Source organism: Acanthochromis polyacanthus, chromosome 21 (assembly GCF_021347895.1).
Source record: "Acanthochromis polyacanthus isolate Apoly-LR-REF ecotype Palm Island chromosome 21, KAUST_Apoly_ChrSc, whole genome shotgun sequence".
Classification (NCBI taxonomy): Eukaryota; Metazoa; Chordata; class Actinopteri; family Pomacentridae; genus Acanthochromis; species Acanthochromis polyacanthus.
The window spans coordinates 23,899,486-23,922,846 of NC_067133.1; the positions used below are offsets into that span (position 1 = coordinate 23,899,486).

The 23,361-nt window shown below is 42.0% G+C and overlaps 1 protein-coding gene and 2 long non-coding RNA genes across 3 annotated transcripts in view; 2 read left to right on the plus strand and 1 right to left on the minus strand.

Annotated features, from left to right (window-relative positions):
• Positions 1–23,361, minus strand: part of llgl1 (LLGL scribble cell polarity complex component 1) — a 72,055-nt gene that overhangs the window by 5,802 nt on the left and 42,892 nt on the right. The window contains exons 9-21 of the mRNA XM_022209357.2: positions 11,416–11,570; positions 11,112–11,332; positions 10,099–10,166; positions 9,517–9,679; positions 7,977–8,081; positions 6,989–7,281; positions 6,508–6,658; positions 5,089–5,227; positions 4,605–4,918; positions 4,319–4,510; positions 4,127–4,199; positions 3,307–3,421; positions 2,580–2,644 (exon numbers count right to left, since the gene is read on the minus strand). Coding sequence (XP_022065049.1) covers positions 2,580–2,644; positions 3,307–3,421; positions 4,127–4,199; positions 4,319–4,510; positions 4,605–4,918; positions 5,089–5,227; positions 6,508–6,658; positions 6,989–7,281; positions 7,977–8,081; positions 9,517–9,679; positions 10,099–10,166; positions 11,112–11,332; positions 11,416–11,570 — 2,054 coding nt within the window. The remainder of the gene's footprint in view (positions 1–2,579; positions 2,645–3,306; positions 3,422–4,126; positions 4,200–4,318; positions 4,511–4,604; positions 4,919–5,088; positions 5,228–6,507; positions 6,659–6,988; positions 7,282–7,976; positions 8,082–9,516; positions 9,680–10,098; positions 10,167–11,111; positions 11,333–11,415; positions 11,571–23,361) is intronic.
• On the plus strand, positions 16,515–17,726 carry LOC127531613 (uncharacterized). Its single transcript, XR_007938745.1, has 3 exons — positions 16,515–17,213; positions 17,289–17,350; positions 17,506–17,726. It is a non-coding gene; the product is annotated as an uncharacterized LOC127531613 (long non-coding RNA).
• Positions 17,754–19,292, plus strand: LOC127531614 (uncharacterized). The gene is made up of 4 exons (XR_007938746.1): positions 17,754–17,993; positions 18,364–18,410; positions 18,529–18,585; positions 18,988–19,292. It is a non-coding gene; the product is annotated as an uncharacterized LOC127531614 (long non-coding RNA).

The following is a 23,361-nucleotide window of genomic DNA, read 5'->3' on the forward strand; positions in this document are numbered from 1 at the left end:
ATGTGTGAAAAAATGGTTCTATAGCGCCACCTGCAAAATTGAAAAAGTGGTCATTAGGCCAACTTCCACAATGTTTTATTTACAGCTACAATATTTGGTGGGCATATGCACCACATCAGGACACACCAAAAAGTCAATCACAGCCACACCCTAAACCCAACAGGAAGTCGGCCATCTTGAATTTGCTGTACATTTGTCAAAATTTATAGCTCCTAGTGGATAAGTCTGAGAGAACTGAAATTTGGCCAGTACATGCACCAGACCTTTCTGATGAAAAGTTATCAAAAACTCAACCAGAAGCCAAAAGGTGTGGCCATGGCGGAGCCTCAAACAACTGATCCTTCGCCATGAAAGAGGAATTGGTGTCTAATTCTTCTCAACATGCTCCAATCTGCCTGAAACTTTACATGTATGATGACAGTCCTGTCCTGATGTCATCCACATAGGGATATTCATTGACAGTCATAGCGCCACCTTGTGGTTTCAGGAAATGGACATCTTTTACACTTTCATGCCCTATTGTTACCCGGTTGATCATATTCACTTCAAATGCGGTGACAACAGCCTAAACACATTGATGATGCATCCCAGTGAAAATGGTGACTTGTCATCAAAGGGCGTGTCTGTGGCGGCCAAACCAATTTCGATGTTTCGCCATGAAAATTTAACTATTCATATCTCAGCTGAACAACATCCTATCTGCCTCAGACTTCACATGCTGGATACCAGGTCCAGTCTGAACACATCCACACTCATAAATTTTGAAGAAGTCATAGCGCCACCTGTTGGTAATAGTAAGTTTAAGGCCTTATATTTTCAGGTACAATGGCCCCAAACTTGGTGATATCATGCTGGAAATTGGTCAGTCGAGTCTTCACCTCTTGACAATCCCACACTGTGAAGGGTGTGACATTTCATGCAACGCTGTTGCCGTAGCAACCAAATATCGCCATGAAAAACAAAGCCCTTTCTGACAGGTTAGGAATACTCCAATGCTCACAAAAATTACCACACACATCACCATTGACCCAAGGAACAACACTGTATGCATCTCGGCACTGCACATGCTATAGCGCCCCCTACAGTATTTTTAACAAACAGCCCCCCCAGCACGTTTCACCGACATCCATGAAATTTGGGAGGCTTATAGAGCACATCAGGACGCACAAAAAAGCCTCTTGGAGCCATGTCCTAAACCCAACAGGAAGTCGGCCATCTTGGATTAATTGTGAGATTTTTGATGATTTTTCTCATTTTTGAGAGTTAATACCTCCTAGGGGATAATTCCAGGAGACCTGAAATTTTGTCAGTCCACACAGCAGGACTTGGTTTGGAAAAGTTATCAAAAGTTTAACCAGAAGCCAAATGGCGTGGCCATGGCGACCATTAGAGTTTTGATGCTTCGCCATGAAACAACAACTGCTGTATAACTCTTCTCTGCATGCTCCAATCTGCCTCAAACTTTCCATGTGTGATCACAATCCAATCCTGATCACATCTACAGGCCAACAGACACTCTCAGTTGCAGCGCCACCTGTTGGAGGGACAATAAATGCTGTATAACTGGCCTCTACATGATCAAATCAGCTTGAAACTTTACATGAGTGATCAGAGTCCAGCCCTCATCACATCCACTGTTTGAAATACACTCTGAGTTACAGCGCCACCTGGTGGTGGATGGGCAGGAATTGCTGTATAACTAGTCTGAACATGCTCCAACCTGGCTGAAATTTTACGTGTGATTAAACTCTGGTCCAGATGTGATTCAGAGGCCGACACACACTCAGTCACAGCGCCACCTGGTGGACGTGCATGGATTCGCCGACCAGCGTGGATGCGAGGACCCGTCCATCGCTGCTTGCAGCTTTAATTAGTGTTTGTGTTTTTGTGGTTTGGTGAGCCTAGTTAGTTTGGTTAAGGGTTATGTTGTTAGGACTGTGAGTGTAAAGTATGGTACGTTTGATGCCTTCCTGCCACATGTTTGGTATTGCTGATGTTTCTGTGCCAAAACAAAAACATCTGGCAGTTGCATAGTGCATAAAAGGCAGATATCTGTTCTCTAGCACCATTCTTCAATGCAGCTCGCCACAATAATAAATAAAAATTAGGAAAATATCTATACCGCAAAGTTCTGCAATACAGAGAATCATCCCCAACACCAAATGCAATTTAAAAATCTGCAATAAAGTGACAACCGTGCCACAATATAGCGATGGACCACTGTATCCGTTTTTGAATACTCAAATATTTTGAAGGTTGTAGCTGACTAGACAGATAGAAAGCCAATCAATTTTACTTTTCTGACAGTGAGTGCCTTATTACTTACAATATTTCTAAATAGAGACATTAAAACATTCTGGCCGCAAGGAAAATTGTTATTAACTGAGTGCCAAGTGAAAGGCTGACTTGTCTCCACAACAACCACCGTTTCCTGCCAGGAGAGGAGGTGCTGGGCAGGGGTTTAAGAGGTTCAGCGAGAGAAGAAGAAAAGGGAGTGATGAATATGTAGAATAGGCAGGGAGAGAAAAGCGAGGGGGAGTAGAGAAAACAAGAAAGTGCGTATGTGTGTTCAGACCTACCCTCCGCCTGACCCATCTGGTTCTTGTGGGTTCCGTTGGCCTGCGGCTGCGTCATCGTACCATCACTGTGGAGACGAGTGCAAACCATTTACACTGGCAACAGACAGATGAATAATAAAGCAATAACACTAAATGTAGCATTTTTCTGGTTGTAACCCGAAGGAAGAAGTGTGAACAGTAGATTTAGTGGTTTTGTTGCTGAGGGTCTAGAGACCACCAAAGGTGTGATAGAGTCACACTGGGTCCTGGATAATCACTGCAAATCAATAACGCATTTGTACACATTTCAATAATTATTGTTTCTGGATTATCCACAGCAGACATTTCAGCTTCTGATTTTCTTTTAAATATTAAGAATTTATGAAATAATTTTCCTCAAAATATTATGTCAAAATATATTTTGATATTGTGAGGATTTTTATCCATATTGTCCAACCCTAATCTAATACTATTACTTTTCTTGCTACTCAAACCAAGAGATATCCGTTATGTAGGTTATTGAGATTTCTTCAGGTTAGATTAAAAAAAAAAAAAAACTGATCTGAAATCTGCTGTTCATGCACAATGGGTTTCCATGTAGTAGTCAACGAATACATCGTTGAGTGTTGCTGCTTTCTCGAGCCAGGTTGAGAGAAAGCAGCTAACTGCAATCACTGCACTGAAACCAAGAGGTGTCCTATTAAAACTTTTTTTTTTCCATATTTGCATTATTGATTGTGTGTGATACCTGGCAGGTGAGGGCTCTAGTGGTCGGTCCAGTTGAACAGAGCAGAGCGGTTCAGTGAGAACCTTAGCAGACAAAGAAAACCTTTCGTACTCTGAAGGAGAGATCAGGTAAAACCCTGTGGAGAACACATAAACAACACACTCAATCCATTATTGTTCTGAACAACCTCTCTGAACTTTGTCTTGATGAAACATCATATTAAGTTTAAGAAACTTAAACAGGATCATAAAATCGATTCAAAAGCAGAGTGCAGAGACTTGATCATTTGCGTATCATGTGCCCTCCATCTTTTCTGACTTACCACACATTCGGCTGAGTTCATTTGTGGTTGAATTTAGCAATAAAATAGTCATAAAGTGTGCAGTTGTGTCTCTGCATTGGCTTGAGAGAGAATATGTGGGACTCTGGCAACGTTTCTTAAATATTAAATTCTTAGTTATGCTTCTAATATGAGGGTAATAATTGAGATCTCAGTCAAAAATCAGTGAGGTTGTTATACTTGTTCAGTCAGTGAGAGAGCTGATGAACTAGCTTCACTTGTTATCTGTAGTAAAGATTTCTGCCTGAACACAAATCCGCTGAAGGCGGATTCACTCCGGCCACAACCAGTTGTGGTCTGCTGCATAATGCACAATACTGTATCATAATACAGCTTAACAGATCAGAAGAAATGAAAAAGTTATTGCGAGGGAATTCAAAAGTATTGAGACCCTTTGGTGACTTGAGTGTGTAGTTATTGATATTTTCTAGTGACTTTCAGTGTCTAAATGTCAAACTGTTTGGAGGCTCTTTCATTAGAAGTGAATCATTCTCTCCTTACCCTGCCCGTTCTTGGTGAAGACACAGGATGCAATGCCACTGATGTCTTCTTTACGAATGCAGTCATAACGGACCTGATGACACATCAAGTAAATGCAGTTTGTCACGTTATTTAGCATACCAATTATGCTACAGAATTACTATAAATATACTTGAAAAGCCAATACAAGCTACTACTACAACGAGTAGTTACCTGTGGTCGGAGGCCAGGTATGTTAAAGAGGTGCATGTCTCCCAGGTTGGTCAGACAGACCAGTGTGTGTTCACTGTAGTCCTCCTGAGCTGTGGAGCTGAAGACCACTAGGGCCACCTTCCTCACCCGACAGCCTTCATGTGCCGTCAGCTTGAACTTGGTCTTAGCGCTCACTTTAGGGAGAGAGAACACCTGAGGAAAGAGCAGACAAATAGAGGTAAGATTTACAGCTAGAAGCCGAGATTCACTTTTATGTTATGATGCTGATGCCTGACTCAGCCTTTACTTTCAGCTGTTCCTCAGAGGCGATGAGGACAGAGTGAGCGTTGGTCATATCTGGCGTGATGGCGAGGTCCTGTGAGGCTTCGTACGGGTCTGGTAACGGTTTCCCCCGGCCGTCCAACACACAGATCGACACCACAGGAGCTCTATGCATCAGCTGGATTTCTTTGCCCAGCACTGCCTCCACACACACACTGCTCTCATTCGTTCCGCCACGCTCACACACACGTCTCGAACCGACACCAGGCACCTCCAGAGCGTAGGTGTACACACTGCCTGAGTTGGTGCCTGCCCATAGTGTGGGGCCATGGTGTGTACCTAAAGAAGATACAGCATTTTGAAATGATAACAGACACTATCTTATTATACTGCTTAGTGCTTCTCAGTCAATTTCTAACCCTAATTCTCTTTATCCCATAAAATATACTCAAGTGTATTGTTATAATTGCACTAGCAAGTTTTGTCATAACCTCGACAAGTAAACGAACCGTCACGCAGAAAGGTGTCTGCAAAGCAAAGACATCGGACCACTCCAGACAAGGAGTCATCTGCTGACCGAGGCTCAATCCTTCGTTGTACTGGAGCTACTTCCTCCTGCTCTGCGAGAGCAGCATTGGCCTCTTGAACCTACAGGTGACACACATTTATTATTATTTTTTCAGCTTTACTGATTGGTGCAGTGGAGACAAACAGGAAAGGAGGGAGAAGAGTAGGGGGAAGACATAGAATAGAATCACTTTATTCATCCCAAAAAGGGAAATTCAGTTGCAGTTCACATGCAGTGAAAGGCCGCAAGCGGGAATCAAAACATCATGGATCGACTACAGTAACTCCTTACTGGCAGGCCTTCCTGCATGTACAGTCAAACCTCTACAGATGATCGAGAACGCAGCAGTATGTCTGGTTTTCAACCAGCCAAAAACAGCATGTCACCCCGCTGTTCAGATCGCTTCACTGGCTTCCCGTTTCTGCCCGCATAAAAATCAGAACTCTAACACTTGCATTCAAAAGTATAATGAAAACAGCTCCCTCCTCTCATTCTGGTCTACACTCTCTCGTGCAGTATTTGTTTCCCTGGGTGGCGCTATAAATTTTTTCCAGATTCTTTTCAGAATATTGAAATTTTCAGGAGACTACACCTGTGTACCAAATTTCAGCAAAATCCATGAACGTTTAGGGGTTAAAATTGAAGCGAAACATGGTTTCAGGTGAAGACAAAATTTGACAGCTTAAAAAAAAAAAAAAACTAGAGCAGTTACTGTGTTTCTTTTGATAACTTTTGCTTGGATGAATATTCACTATAATCTGTCCAAATATGAAGCCGAAATATTGTACGGTTTCGGAGGAGATAATGTTTAAAGCGTTTTCATATTTTGGGTCATTGCGCCCCCTAGGTATAAGATAGCTCAAATCTGTCTATAGGCTTTCGGAGAGCACGAGCAGACGAAGATCCAGCTGATGCAACCATCACAACAGGGCTAGTCAATACCTGGACTCTTCTCTTCTATGGTTCCCTGATGGTGGAACAAGTTGCCAAACTCTATTCAATCTGCACATTCTCTCTCAGGCTTTAAGAAAATACTAAAAACCCAGCTCTTCACTGAACTTTTTATTTGCACTTTAAAGACTGCAAATAAAAAATAAAAATCAGTAAAATAAAGAAATTAATTTAAAAAAAGAATCCTATTACATCTACGGTCTGTAGAATCTACATTCCTATTATGACTCTTGAACTTGTTTTACGGCACTTATCCAGGTTGTTTTCTCCTAACTAGATCCTTGCTTGTGTTGTATCCACTCTTAGATGCACATTGCTTTGGATGAAAGCATCTGCTAAATGAAATTGTAGAAGTTTAGTTGTGTTTCAGGGTTCAGTATGGCTACCTAACTGCCAGAGACAGACTTACCTTGCTTGTGGGTGTGCTGATGGTGCGTTTTTTTCCAGAAACCCTGCTTTTACGGATGCGTCTAAAGCTCTGTCGTAGGGATTTTTTCAATGATTTCACTCTGGACAGGGGACCCTCCATTGCCAAAGAATCATTTGGGTGCAGGGTGCATCTATGAGAACATAAAAGGCAGCAGAGTATTGCCTTTTAGATCAGATTTGGTAAACTTGTCAAATAGTGTAATGCTGTTTTATACTGGCACTAGTCCAATGAAACATTATGTAGTCAAAACACAAGGAAAGCCTAAGAGCACATCTAGTATGCTTGCAAAAACATATAATCTCATCTGAAGTAGAAAAGAAACAGAAGGCAGCAGATAAGGAGAGGTAGCAGGGACTGTGTATATTTTTAATATTCAAAGATGTCCATGCTTTGCCTCATATTCACAAAAAATGAAAAAAAACCAAAACAAAAACTGTGAGCTGTAATTGTGTGTTCCAACCTGGCCAGCACAGCATTTCGTCTGTGGTAGTCAAAAAGGCCAAATCCATGACTCGTCCCAAAGGAGATGAGGTTCCACTCAGCATGCAGCGCCACCGCTGTTACCGAGGCCGGAGGCAGGCACTGAACCAGCACCAGTGGCTGGAAGCCTGGAGGGAAGGGAGCGGGTTTGAGGCGCGGTTCCAGCTTGTCATGGCCCTTCCAGGTGAAGCCTTCCCTGTCCTGCAGGAGATCAACCACTGACATGTCCACCAGGTGGTCTGAATGCTCATCACTCAAACCCAGCACAATCACCTGGAGAGAAAAAGTCAAGAACCATCATATCCCTATTTTCAACATGCTTTGAATGGCAGCAATCTGTGCTAATCAAAAGATTCATCCTTTGTTTAAAAAAAACACATAAATGCAATCCAAATAAAGAACTTTCATATTCTACATATCTGTATTTATAGTGCTGTGCAAAAGTCTTTGACACATTGTATGCTTAGATTTTCATCTATCACACAAAACCATTAGGGAGACAATGGTTTTGAACCAGAATGATTCAAAATCCATTCTGCAACATGACAACAAACATGCAGCCAGAGTCACAGAGATCTATCTTCAGCCACAGGAGGAAAATGGAGTCCTGCCACAGATGGGGTGGCCCACAAAGAGCTTGGCATCTTAGCATCATGGAGGCAGACTGGGACTACATGAAGAGAAGGAAAAAACTAGAAAAGCCTAAATTTACAGAAGAAGTGTTTCAAATTCTCTGGATGTTAGGATAAGATTACCTGCCAAATACATCAAAATTTGTGTGTAAGTTCATGGTGGAGAATTTGTGTTGCTTTAAAAGAAAAAAGCAAATATTGATCTGATTTAGGGTTTAAAGTAATAAATTAAATTGCAGGAGTTACTTACTTTGCTTTCGGTGTCCAAAACGTTTGCACAGTACTGCACATAACCTGAGACAGAACTTAATACATTTACTTGTGCATGATCTTTACCTGCCCTGCGGTTCCAGCTACCACCAGCTTGTTGCTGTATTTGCACAAACTGATCTTCTGGATGCCAAGCCTGGGGTCATCACTGTACGGGTCAAAACAGCCCACCTGCACACACAGGAAAGAGACAAATTTATTTGGAGCTGGTGGTTTATTAACTTCTTACTTCATTTTACCTCTTCTTCATAGTTTAACACTGTGGTTCTCTAGAGTTTTAAGACAGAAAATAGATGATGCAGTGATATCAAGTAACTTGCCGTTAAACTCAGAACAGCTATAGGATGAAGGTGCAAACAAATTCAGAGAAACACAATTGCAAAAAAAAGCACAAGATGCAAATTTATTCCAGAAAGCAGAAACAAGGATTCTTCAGCATTTACACATTTGCACACCAAGGTGCCAGCTGTTGATTGTTCACTGAAATGTACCCCTGAAAAGTATTTGTAATTTTATTCCCCACTCAGACTTCACAATCTCAGTCTTTTCTTGTAAACTTGTAAGCAGTATTGTCACAGCCTTTCTATTCTTAATCTCTACCAAATGCCAGGACAATCCCTACTTACACATCATACATGCAAAGCAAATGTGTGCATGAACGTCTCATCTGTGTCACACACATAGTAGGAATTCCAACATTATCCCTCTCATATGGGAGTTGTGTCCTTGCAAAACAATGTGTAGGAGAAGCACACGCACACACCCAAAGAGTCAGCTGATAGGTCTGGTTTTCATTACAGGACAGAAAAAAGGGAAAGGCTCTTTATCCCCTACGAGAGCCACATTCCTGAACATGCAGCTCTGTTACCACAGGATACATGAGGAAATGTGTGCGTCTGTGTGAGGGGGTGTTAAAGACTAAATGGGGAGAAGAGAGTGAAATAAATGGGGAAAGAGACCTTGGAGAGATATTTGTGTGTGTGTGTGTGTGTGTGTGTGTGTGTGTGTGTGTGTGTGTGTGTGTGTGTGTGTATAGATGGATAATTTAATCCATTTTTTTCTCTGTTGAATGCTTTGCTCCAAATTATAGATTCTCTTTTAAATCCATTAGTGATCCCAGATAATATATTCTCATCCTCATCACCTGATCTTACATCACTGAGAAACATTTCTTGCTTCAGAACCAGTTTATTTAAATTTTCATTGAGCGCTTAGTTTCATGTTCCATCTCCAATCTCCATTTCCCGTCTACTGAAGCCAGACTTCTCTGTCAAACTCCCTCAACATGAAATTCTGCTTCCCAACTGTGAATCAATTCATTTAAATGTTAATTTTGCACAGAAAGCTTCCATTAAAACAGAATCAGACTTTGGTTCCTTCAGAGTCAAGTTTTTAACAACAATAGGGTGGGCCTGTCTGAAATCCAAACACATGAAAACAATCAGAGGAGAAAATTAGATGACAGATGTAGCGTTACAGAACTGTGTGTGCACGCAAAAGACAGACTGATTTTATTCCCACAGCCTGTAAAACAAGACCCCATGTCTGAACTCAGCCGGAAAGACTAACTCTTATTCTTACATCATTTCACCTCCTTGGTTCTCACCTTCCTGAATGGAGGCCATTCCTCCTCCTGCTGCATGTCAGGGTCCTGAGGGTCATCGCTAGGGTCACAGTCGGTGTGGAAGACATTGGCTGTGCTGAGTTTGTACACTGGAGTCAGAGCAACACCTGACGCATCCCAGAAACGCACAGTGCCGTCCTCATGCCTTGCAACACACAAGATTTAAAGACATTTTAGCTCAGTGTCTAAGCATAGTATTTTGTACATTATTGATTTTAACCGTGAATGCTTCTTGTTATTGCCTCAAAAAATAACAGAGATATCAAAATGCTCACTCCTGATTTTCTTACATCTGTGCTTCCTTTACACAAGTAGTTTCTTTTTTATTGGGTTCCTGACCAATGAAAGCTCTGCCAAACGTCTGTAGTTGACAACATTCTGACATTTGTCACAGGATTTCCCACTTCCCAGGTTGCATGTAGATTCAGTTTAATACAGGATATCATATCCTTTTCATGCTGCTTTTAGTCAATTTACTTATTAGAAAGCATGAGATTTAAGTCATGAAAATGAAAGCCAGGATACAACCAGCATGTGTTTGTAAGTGTTGGTGTTTGCAGATACCCCGTCAATAGCAGCTCTTGCTGTTTAGGTGGAGGTGCCAGATTTTTCCCTCCACAAATTGGCCAGCTCTACACAAACAGAAAAAAAGATTGATAGCAAGTCAGGACTCCGTCATGTGGAAAAGCTGCAAGAGAAACTTTTGCATCTAACTTGATTGAACGGAAATATTCCTCACCCCTTCCTTTCTCTCATGACCCCAACAGAAAAAAAAAAAAAAAAAAAAAAACCTACAGAAAATTTCTGGTAGAAATTTCTGACAGAAATTCTCTGTCTTTTGAGTTCCCTCTGTTACAGTCCTAGTACTTCTGGTTTGAAATCACACAAATAAACAAAGAGTCATGATTTATGAACCTAGCAGCTATGTGTGTGTATGTGTGTGCATGCGTGTAATTCTAATATGCCGCAGATCAAAGAGCTGATCTAAGCGACAAAGCTTTTGGAAAGCTTTAACTGCGTACACCTGCTCATAAAGTTAACACACTACCAGTAGGCTGATGGTCACATTCCTGTTTAACTGACAGCATGCGAGTTTCAATCATGAGTAATTATATCCATTTAGACACAAGTAGCCCTTGATATCAGATCAATTTAAAATGAGGTAATTTCATTTTACCTATTACCATTTAATTGGCATCCAAACAGCAATTTGGTAAATTGAAAGCCAAAGAAAACATGGAACTGCACGGACAAGCAGCCTGGCAGTTGACACAATGTGCGTCATGTGTTCTCAGGTTAAGCTACTTAGATGCATTTCCTGTAGAATTTCCTGCAATTGAATCTTTGTAGTCACATATCAGTCAATTCACAAAATAGCTGCATTGCTCATATTACCTTGCCAAAAGACACAAAAGAGAGCTTTTAGTCACTTGGGCAAGCGGTTTACCAGTATATTTATACAAATTTTTCTTTAAAATAATTTGTGTTATAGTGACCCTCCCGTCACCATTCACCTGTTCAGTGAGTCCTATGAACCTGATTCCCAACCAACAGTGGTTAGAAGCTGAGCATCTTACCCTGTGCATCTGCTGCCGGCCCTGCTGTGCTTTGCCAGCATTGATGAGCCTCTCCCAGAGTTTTGAAGGGACGCTGGAGATGTGGCAAGAGCAGGTGATGGCTGAAGAGTGAAGAGGAGCAAGATAGGGTGTGGGCAGAGAGGGCCATCCAGGGGTCTGGAGGTCAATTACAACCAGTTCCTCTTCCAGCAGCACAACTAAAGCCGATGGGTCATCAAACTCTGTAAGGAGAGGCAAGATTAAGGGTTGATACTCCTGAAATGAATCCTTGGATACATACCTTTAATGCTGGTCAGATCCTCACCTTTCTCTTGCTCTATGCTGTGGACAGTGAAGAAATCAATCACTCTAGATGTGAAGTCGAGGGTCACGTGCTCTTTGTCCTGTTGGATAGTCAAACAGTGGCGGTCACCATAACTGGCTCTGGGCATCCCTCCACTGTACAACAGCACTGGAGACCTGGAGGAAGAAACACAGATAGATTAGCCATGAATAAAAACTTTCAACTCTGTCCGTCATACATAGGCTGTATTGGGACCATGGAAAAAGTGCCTAGAAAGTGAATTTCATTCCACTCACGTGGATCTACATGAACTCTGCTTTATAAGATATATCTATTGCTAATTAGTACCCAAAAAAAGTTTCTACTCACTGTTTCCAGTCATTTTTTTAATAATTAGCGTTTTTGTGTCGGTCTTTTTTTTACTGTGGCGTAGTGATATTTACAAAGGCGGACTAGGATTTGCAGTGCGTGCAGCGGTTTTTGGTCACATGGACCAATAGGAGCCGAGTCCTGTTGCCGTGGTTTCAGATAAACACCCAACATGGCGTCCACTGTATCTAGCACAGATATCAGCGAAGATGACGAAAAGAAAAGAAAGACAAGGAAACCGCCTTCAAAAGTTACTAAAAAAGGATCGAAAAGATGCTATATGCATCTCATAGATGTCCAGGGCGAAGACGTGCAGGACTTTACACGGAAACAGTGGGAAACTTACACAACCTGCATTAGACAGTGACTTTCTCCGGTTGCAGAAGGCTGTTGAGCTGAAGGAGGACAGCAGCATGCTTTTGCACATTAAAGAAAAAGACTGTGTGGCCCTGGAGGTGCGGTGCCACAGGACTGGTTACGCACAGTACACAAAGTTTTTGTCAAGGCCTATGGAAACAAGTACTGCAACCCCAGATGAAGCGTGAGTTATTACAATGCATTAACATTTTATTACACATTGTACATTTCAAAATGAGGCATTGAGAAAAAAACATGGTCTTTAGTTTGTTTAACTGTAGTTCCATAAACCTATTTGATGATTTTATTCAGGAAAAATTGGCGGAATAGACAAGCTTAGTTAATCTTGATTGGATGATTATGTAAATATGACATGGCTGGAACAGTTTACACATGGTTTGTGTGTGTGCGCGTGTGTTTTTCAGAACTGAAACACCCTTCACTGACAGCTACAATTTCTTCTGTGAGACTGTCATCCGTCAAAGGATTATAGTTGACCAGGAAGTGCTGCAAATGGACAAGCTACGAAAGACATTCGTGGACATAGTGAAGAATCAAGAGGGTCTTGATGCTTCAGAATACAGGTAACCGAAATATCATGTGTCTCTCACGGTTCTTGTAAACAAAAAAAGTAAATACTACAAGGTTAATTGTTATTGACTTATTCTCACAAAAAAGGGTATGTGCGTATGTTTATGTAAACACACACGTGCATGTGCACACACATACTCATCTTTCCCCATATTTTTTGTGTTTCAGGCAGGATCTACTGAAGAGGCGGCTGACGCGTGACTTCTCGCAGCTCACTTTCCACTGCCCTGCCAAGAGAAACATCAGTGAACTTGTTTTTGTTGAGACACTGTCAGCTGATAGACTATTACGAAAGATATCTCCACAGTCAGGTACATCTACTGAGTCCACTGAGGTAAGCCAAGCTGAAAGCCAAACTGAAAGTGACAGTGAACACATGGCTAGCACATCTGGATGACTAAAAATCCTGCCCCTGATAGTGTTTTGCAGGTAGTCCACTGTAGTTGCAAGACAACCAAATGTGAAACTGAAAGATGTTCTTGTATGTCTGCAAGACTGTCTTGAACAGATTTATGTCGGTGCCAAGCATGCGAGAATGTTTCAAAAGAAACAGAGGACAGAGCTGTATGGGATGATGACTTTGATGAAAGTGATATTGATGAGTAATATACGCACCATGTCACCATGTACAGTTTTTCTTTTTCTTTATTATTTTTTCTGCATTTGTATGTGTATTAATCTATATTTTCATATTCAGAGACACTGTCGTATTTGAATAAATGTTTTATACCATACTTGTGAATGACTGACCTTTTGTGCATTTATTTTTACCTCCGCCAGGAGGTTATGTAATCACCGGAGTTTGTTTGTCTGTCCGTCTGTGTGTGTGTGTGTGTCTGTTTATCTGTTAACAGCATAACTCAAAAAGTCATGGATGGATTTTCACCAAATTTTTACAGGATGTCCAGAAGAGCAAGAGTAACAATCGATTAGATTTTGGAGGTGATCCGGATCACCGTCTGGATATAGGATTTTTTTTGAAGGTCGAAGGACAATTGAGAGATGGCCGCCAGGCCAATCGATTGTTACTCTTCCGGACATCCTATAAAAATTTGGTGAAAATCCGTCCATGACTTTTTGAGTTATGCTGTTAACACACACACACACACACACACACACACACACACACACACACACACACACACACACACACACACACACACACACACACACACACACACACACACACACACACACACACACACACACACACACACACACACACACACACACACACACACACACACACACACACACACACACACACACACACACACACACACACGGCGGAGGTATGCGCTGTCCGAGTGCTTTTCTAGTTTTGTCTTATTTCATTTTTGCCATTATTCCGATTTAGGAGGGCGTGGTAGCAATTCGGTTGATTTTCAGCCATTTATGGCCATGGTGAGCATTTTTTATTTTATATCTTTCATTACACAGTAGGTTGTGATATTTTTAATATATGACACACAAGCTTTTAGCTAAATTTACTATACATTTCATTGTGCTGGGTGCAAATCACCAAAGTTGAAGCGTTTCCTTCAAGAAATTAGCTACATTTCTCACTCTGAATTCACCTATGTGTACACTAAGGCACCAATACTTGTTTCAAATGTTTGGTAGATGTGTTTATGACATTTGATAAAGATTTTGTGTTGCCAGAATTAACATTGCACTTAAAACAAGCAAAAACAGCAGCACCAGATTTTCGTTTTTTGGGTATTCTCATAAAGATACATTTCCGGCTGGTGACAAAGTTCAGACAAATATTCTGAGTAGAACTTTTAACCCAGAATCTAGAAGGGTATTGTCTATGAAAAAATGAATTGAAAACGTAGATCCAGCGTAGTGGAGCGAAATTCACTTTCTAGGCACTTTTTCCGTGGTCCCAATACAGCCTAAACACAGGTTGTGTAAGTTTCCCACCATTTCCGTGTAAAGTCCTGCACGTCTTCGCCCTTGACATCTGTGAGATGCATATAGTATCGTTTCGATCCTTTTTTAATAACTTTTGAAGGCGGTTTCCTTGTCTTTCTTTTCTTTTCGTCATCTTCGCTCGTATCTGTGGTAGATACAGTCGACGCCGTGTTGTTTTAATCTGATACCACAGCAACAGAACTTGGCTCCTATTGGTCCACGTGACCAAAAACCACTGCACGTACTGCAAATCCTAGTCCGCCCGTGTAAATATCACTACGCCACAGTAAAAAAAGACCGACACAAAAATGCCAATTATTAAAAAATGACTGGAAACGGTGAGTAGAAACTTTTTTTGGGTACTAATTAGCAATAGATATATCTTATAAAGCAGAGTTCATGTAGATCCACTTGAGTGGAACGCACCAACACAATCTCGTTCAGCCAATACAGCCTAATATGAAGAAAATAGAGCAGGTGTTGTCATGACAATTACGCATCACTGTTGTCAATTTTTACATTTATAAACAGTTTATTTTTAAATTCCAAGATAAAAACTCAATCGTACAAAAATCTGGGTGAAATGGTGGTCCCTCACCATATCGCGGTTCACTTTTCGCAGTCTCACTGTATCACAGATTTTTAAATAGCATTGGGTATCAGATTTTTCGTGACATCGCCGAATTTTGCGACATAGATATTTTTCTGTCTTTATTAATGTTGCAAGCTGCGCTGAAGAATGACACTGGAGAACAAACATCTGTCTTTTGTGTACTATGCAAACTGCCAGATCCTTTTATTTTGACACACAGACAATGGCAACATTAAAAATGTGGCAAGAAGTCAAACACACTACACTACACACTCACGGTCCTAACAACACAACACTTAACCAAGCTAATGAGGTAAACTCCCATGGTGCATTGCAACACAACAGTTCAGTCATAGCTACTGGCTCTTGTGGTTCTCGTTTGTAAAACAATGACAATTAGAGAACCTTTTGAATCCTCTGCGATGTATATTATTTTAAATATTTTTGCGGCAAAATAAGTATTTTCTAGCATAAGAAATTTAAAACAATATGAAAAAATATAAAAAATAATCTTATTTCGTTGATTATTTGGTCAGATATTTTATTGTTTTGTGTTTGCTTACTGCCCTGTTATGTGTTCCAGATGTTGGTTCTGCATTCTTATTGTTTTTGGTACAGCTGATTTAATTGTCCTCCTGTCGAATTGCCACCTTATCGTGGTGGAGGGGTTTGAGTGTCTCTGTGATCCTGGGAGCTATGTTGTCCGGGCCATTAGCCTCTGGTATGTCCTCCCAAGGCAAAATGGTCCTGGGTTAGAGACCAGAGTAAGAGTGATTCAGAAGACACCTATGAAAACACATCAAGGTGAAGCCGCTACCTCGCCCAGGTGAGGGAGACCGGGGCCTTCTCCTGGAGCCAGGCCTGGGGGCGAGCATGTCAGAGTGTCAGAGTCTGGTGGCCAAACCTTGGGGTTCTGTGGGACTCAGTCGGGCACAGCCCGAAGAAGAAACACGGGGCCACTGCCTAGTAGGCCCACTACTTGCAGGGAAGGAAATTGGGGTTGGGTGCTATGCCCACTGGGCAATAGACAAGAGCAGGCACCTGGGTGCACTGCCCCCTAGTGGAACAGACTTGCTCTGGGGACGTGGAACGTCACCTAACCAAGTACCCCTGACTGCAGCCCGCAGATCGGGGCGTGCCTCAACGTGGGCGGAGTTAAACGTTGAGCTCCGCCCACCTTGAACTAAATGTGGGCGGAGTTAAACGTTTAACTCCGCCCGCATAGCGCAGTTGAACCATTGAAGAAGAAGATTGTATTAGAGAAGAAGAAGTTTCCAAAATGGAGGTAAGCACGTTTATCTTTTGTTTAAATGTGCTGTTTTAACGTGATTTAACGTTGCTGTTTTGCTATTTTGTGACAGACAAGGAAGGAAGTGATATTATTTTATCTCCAGTTGCATTATCTCCTTGCATTAGTTTCAGACTTACGTCAGACTTATTTATTTTGTCACGTGCTAAGTAGCAAGCCCATTAGAAAAGTGACGTTTAACAAAACATTTAAACGATGCCATTCCTTTTAGAATTAGACTGATTCAAAATATTCAGAATAATCTACTGGAATTGGAGGAGAAGCTAGAGGCGTGGAGGTTTGCCCTGGAAAGGAGAGGAATGAAGGTTAGCTGCAGCAAGACGGAGTATCTGTGTGTGAATGAGAGGGACCCAAGTGGAAGAGTGAGGTTACAGGGAGAAGAGATCAAGAAGGTGGAGGATTTTAAGTACTTAGGGTCAACAGTCCAGAGCAATGGAGAGTGTGGAAAAGAGGTGAAGAAGCGTGTACAGGCAGGCTGGAACGGCTGGAGAAAAGTGTCAGGTGTGATAGAAGAGTTTCAGCTAAAATGAAAGGTTTACAAAACTATTAATTCAAATGGATTGGATAGTATAGTTCAATTATCTATCTCTGTTACAGAGAATAGAGCACGTGTTTGCTGCAAACAGCCGCGTCATTGCCACATGGTTTCCACCATCATCCACAAACCCCATGGATCACCTGCTGGTAATTTGTTAAAAAGTTTTGCTTTTGTAGTGGAGTTTGAGCATTTCATATTCAGTTATTGATATCTTTTTACAGGACAATGCAGCCAGTCTCCAGTGGGTTCTGCTTCCTATTTGTACCTGGACACTGGATACTCTGTAAATACATTTATATTGTCCTCTATTATGACCTTACACAACAAAGTTGCTCATTGCTGATTTAAATTTTTTGGTATATTAAATGCAGCTTTGTTAGTATTTCTGTAACATTCCATAACTTTATGTGTTTGGTTATATTTGAACACATTTAACAGATACTGAGGCCACAGGCTAGAGAGATTTTCTTTCTAGATCCCCTCTGTGGCAGCGGCTGGAGAGATGAGAGTAGAGTCCATCTAGTCAGGTTTTTAGGACACCTTCCAAGATCCTTCCTGGACAGTGGTAGTTCTGTTTTAAACCACTTGTCCTTTGTTTGTTTAATAAATGCTTCTGTTTTTATTTGAATGCATTAAGATGTTCCAAACAAACAAAAACAAACAACAAAAGTGAGTGTTTGTGAGGGATAGAAGTAATTGTTACGTTATTCTTATTTATTGTTCCATTATTCTACGCAGATGGAAACAGAACCATATGTTTTGTTTGTTTAAGCCCATTACAAAAACGTTTGATTTGAAGTTCCAGCCTCTTCCAACTTTGTTCCAAGTGTTGCTTTAAAATGGTTTATTGTACTTTTATTTCCTCTTTGAGCACATTGCTCACATCTCCTGGCCCTTGGAGGCAGCTTGGTGTGAATGATGTTCAGGTGAGACATTACTACATTGCATTTGCTAACATTTGCTATTTTCTTTCCATTCTTTTATTAAAACACTGCAAAGATGCTCCACCAACTGTGGCGTGTTTGTTTTGATGGTAAGAACTACTCAGTATGTCATATCGATGACCTCTATAAAATGTTTTATCTGCATTTAAAACACACTCTTTGTATTGAAAAACTGTATCCTGACAGAATGTGCATGATATTATATTAACCAGTATCTCTGTACATTGTAATGGGGGCCTGTTGTGATTTCAGTGAGGTTTTGTGCAAATTGTGACATGTTATGCTTGACTGTAGCGATGAAGGTATTATTTTTGGAAACATATTTTAATCTTCTACATTTCCTTCTTCACAGGAAAACATGCTGCAGATTAGAAGATGGTGGTGTCTTGTTCTGCTGCTGTAAACGCCTCAGTATCACACCTTTAAACCAGATTCTTTTAAATCACATTTTATTCACTGTCATCTGACCTGCATGAATGTTTTCATTGTGAATGTTTGTTGTCATTAAATCACCAAGATCTAAAGAAGAGAGACTGCAGCAAAGAAAAAGGCAACGAGAGCAGAAAAATTACAGGTGAGGGGTCATGTGATAAATTGGTATATAGTGAAACTATTGCTCAAAGACTGATCCCCGCCACTTATTTCAGGATGTGGCTGAAGTCCCCCTGAAAAAGTTTAGGCTTTGGGAATCTGCCCCTGAAGCATCAGGTATTGTTCCAGCCAGCGTTGTCTCACACATATCCATTGAGGTTGTTGAGGTTCCATGTCACAGAGCAGTCATCATTTCTCTGTTAATCATCAAAACATTGTCATTGTGCCTGTAGACACCACAATCTGTTTCCTTTCTAGATCAGGCTGAGAACAGGACTGGGAACAGGAAACGGGGTATATTGCCTGAGATGGGTAGTCTCATTTCAGTGTTTTCTGCAATCTCCGAGCCTTTACTTAAATAACTGTTTTCTTTATTTTTGTTTAGGAGAATCCTTTGGTCAGGGATGCCATGGCGGCAGCCCGGTGGTGTGGGACCAGAACTTTCAAGGGAAAAATTTCCCTTCCCCAAGTTGTTACCATGGCCAAGGAGCAACGCGTGAGGGCAGTGGAACTCCTTTATGTCTGTGATGACCAGGAAGAAGAGGAGACCGCTGATCTCAGAGAACCGTTCCTTTTTCTTTTTAGTCTGCAGGAAGACTATGAGACATTCTGTCAAGAAATCATTGACAGGAGAAACATGAAGGTGTTTTGTGCTTTTGACAGAAAAGAATAAAGTTGTGTTCAACGGTGCTGAAGCTTATTTCATTACATCTGACCCCTACAAATGTACATGGTTCGTGAGTTGTACAGACTCTGATATATTATGTCTGGCATAATCATAGATGGAAAGTCTCTATACAGAGATCAGAGATTATGTTTTTGTTTCAGTTATGTAGAATGAAGGCCAAGCTAAGAGCCCTCTTTGATTTGAGGAAAGACATGTAACATTGACTGTCAGTTCAGTCTTATATCCTTGAGTGGATTAGTGACACTTTAAGAAAGTCGTTAGTGCAAAGTTTAGGAAATCTGTGTTATCAACCAGGAATAACCATGCATGTTCAGGTATCAATGGCAGAGACATTGCTGCTGTCTCTGATCTCCTTTAATGTAGCTGATATAATTCAGTGTACAAAAAAATCCAAATGTGTCTATGTATGCTGTATATCACAAATTTCACTTCACTGTTTCAGTCCAGCTAGCCCTAGTTAGACAGGGTTTGAGTTAGGTGAAAGTTGAACCCAAGTAAAAGTTGTGTTGGCTGTAGTATTACAACTCCTGGCAAAAATGATGGAATCACCAGTCTGGGAGGACGCTCGTTCAGTTGTTTTAATTTGTAGTAAAAAAGCAGCTCACAAACATGACAAAAAACTAAAATCATTTTATTTTGCAACTTTCTGGCTGTAAGAAACACTAAAAGATATCAAGAGGAAAAGTTGTAGTAGTCAGTAACAATTACTTTTTTAGACCAAGCACAGGGATAAAATTATGGAATCAATTCTGAGGAAAAAATGATGGAATCACCCCATAAATTCTCATTCCCAAAACTAGCTCCCATATCAGATTAAATCTGCTCGTTAGTCTGCAGTTTAAAAGGAGTGATCACACCTTGGAGAGATGTTGCACCAAGTGGACTGACATGAATCATGACTCCAACATGAGAGATGTCAGCTGAAACAAAGGGGAGGATTATCAGACTTTTCAAAGAGGGTCAATCATCACGAATTGTTGCAGATATCCCAGATTGGTTCTGCAAATGATCATCAAACTGACGTGGGACGAGAAAAATTGCAGCAGCAGCATCAAAACCAAGTTTATTTGGCCCAGCAGCAACAACCAAATCCACAGTCTGCATGAGCAACAAACTGGTTTGGTTGGAAATCAGCAAACTGGTGTGCTGCAGCAACAACTTCCAGTCACTCTTGGTCTAAAAAAGTGATTGTTACTGACTACCACAATTTTTCCTCTTGATATCTTTTAGTGTTTCTTACAGCCAGAAAGTTGCAAATTAAAATGACTTTAGTTTTTTTGTCATGTTTGTTATCTGCTTTTTTTCTAAAAAAAAATTAAACAACTGAACGAAAGTCCTCCCAGACTGGTGATTCCATAATTTTTGCCAGGGGTTGTATATGTTGTATTTGTGGGATTTGATACTACAAAAAAAATGTTTTCCCAAAGAACTACTTTTTGGCTCTAGACCTGATCCTGATATAAATAGTAATACTGATATAAAATTAATCATGACAGTAAATCACATAAGATGCTCGGTTTCTTGGCCAGCATTTAGAAGCTGTATTGACGTTTATGAATGTGCTATTTAGTCTCCGCCACCAGATGGTGACAATAAATGAGTCAAGCTCAATGTGGGCGGAGCTCAACGTTTAACTCCGCCCACGTTTAGCTCAAGGTGGGCGGAGCTCAACGTTTAACTCCACCCACGTTGAGCCACGCCCCGATCTGCGGGCTGCAGTCAGGGGCTTCTCCACCTAACTGGCGGGGAAGAAACCGGAGCTGGTGCAGGACGTGGAGTGCTACCGGCTAGATATAGTTGAGCTCACCTCAATGCACAGCAAGGGTTCCGGAACCAAAATCCTGGAGAGGGGCTGGAGTCTCTCTTTTTCCAGAGTTGCCCAAGGTAAGAGGTGCCAAGTGGGTGTGGGGATACTCACAAGCCACTGGCTGACCACCACTTACTTGGATTTCTCTCCGGAGAACAAGAGGGTCGCCTCTCTGCGACTTCGTGTCGCAGAGGGGAAAACTGGCTGTTGTCTGTGCGTATGTGCCGAACAGCAGTTCAGAATATTCGGCCTTCTTGGAGTCTCTGGGTGTTGTCCTGGAAGGGGTACCGCCTGGGGACTCCATAGTTGTCCTGGGGGACTTCAATGCTCACATGGGCAACAATGGAGAAACTTGGGGGGGGGGGGGGGGGGGGGGGGGTGTCATTGGGACGAATGGCCTGCCCAATCTGAACCTGAGTGGTGTTTGTTATTCAACTTCTGTGCTAGTCATAGATTGTCCAAAACAAACACCATGTTCGAGCATAAGTTGCTCATAAGTGTACTTGGTACCAGAGCACCTTAGGCCAAAGGTCTATGATCGACTTTGTAGTCATATTGTCAGACTTGCGGCTATATCTTTTAGACACTCGGGTGAAGAGAGGTGCAGAGCTGTCAACTGATCACCACCTGGTGGTGAGTTGGATTCAATGTCAGGGAAGGCTGCCAGACAGACCTGGTAAACCCAAGCGTGTAGTGACGGTGAACTGAGAACATCTGGCGGAGGACCCTGTCTGTGGGCTTTTCAACTCCCACTTCCAGAAGAGTTTCTCCTGCATGCCGGGGGAGGGTGGGGACATGGAATCTGAGTGGGCCATGTTCAAAGCTACCATTGCTGAACCAGCTGTTAGGAGCTGTGGCAAGAAGGTCACTGGTGTCTGTCGCGGTGGCAACCCAAAATCCTGCTAGTGGACACCAGCGGTGAGGGAAGCAGTCAAGCTGAAAATGGAGATTTGTCGGGCCTGGCTGGCTTGGGGGTCGCCTGAAGCTGCTGACAAGTACCAGTTGGCCAAAAAGGACGCAGCTGCAGCAGTTGTGGAAGGAGTTCGGGGAGGCTATGGAGAAGGACTTTTCGGTTGGCCTCAAGGAAGTTCTGGCAAATCGTTCAAGCATCTCGGGATCTTGTTCATGAGTAATGCGAAAATGGAACGAGAGACGGACAGACGGATTGGTGTGGCATCAGCAGTAATGCAGGCGTTGTACCAAACTGTCGTGGTGAAGAGTGAGCTGAGCTACAAGGCAAAGCTCTCGATTAACCAGTCCATCTACGTCCCAACCCTCACCTACAATCATGAGCTCTGCATCGTGATCGAAAGAACAAGACTGCGGATACAAGTAGCCAAAATGAGCTTCCTCTACAGGGTGGCTGGGCTCAGCATCAGAGATAGGGTGAGAAGCTCAGACATCTGGAGGGAGCTCAGAGAAGATTCGCTGCTTCTTCGCATCGAAAGGAGCCAGTTGAGGTGGTTTGGACATCTGATTCAGATGCCTTTGGGGAGACTTCCTTTGGAGGTTTTCCGAACACATCCGTGTGAGAGGAGACCCTGGGGTAGATCCAGAACTCGCTGGAGAGATTATATCAGGGTTCCCACTCTTTCCCCGAAATGATTTTACAGGACTTTTCCAGGACATTTCCAGTCGGTACAGACACACGTTATCAGGTAGGAGGACGTAGGAGGTGAAGTGAGCGATGTCACCGTGACGTCACCATCATACGCAGGCGGACTTTTCGTGACAGAGACTTTATCTGTGTTGACCATAGACTGTATTCTATGGTGTTGACCAGCGTCATCGACTGAAAGTTTGATTTCAGACATGAAACGCTCAGCTGCACCCTCAACTGTTGTGGGAAGATGTAGTTTATGCAGACGCCACCACACACCTCGGCAGTGAGGGGGGATGAAATGATGTTTCAGTAAAAGTGCGGGTGTCGCAACACCAACACAACAGAATTCCTAATGTTTTCATTCCCTTATTTTTATCAGACAATAAAACAACTGTGAACTACTGAGTGAAATGTGGCCCATACCTGTTAAGCCGCCGCTATGCCGATATCAGAGTTGTTTCATCTCGCAAAGTTACAGCCAACTCAGGGGAATGCAAATTTGATTGGCTGGTAGCATCACATGGGGCGCTGCGCCGGCTCGAAGCAGAGAAGCGCTATTTTATATATATTATATGCCTCAGTGTTGCCCAGAAAATACGCTGACAACAGACATGGATGCGCATAACTTGTAACCCGTTTGCATTGACAGGGGGAGGATAAA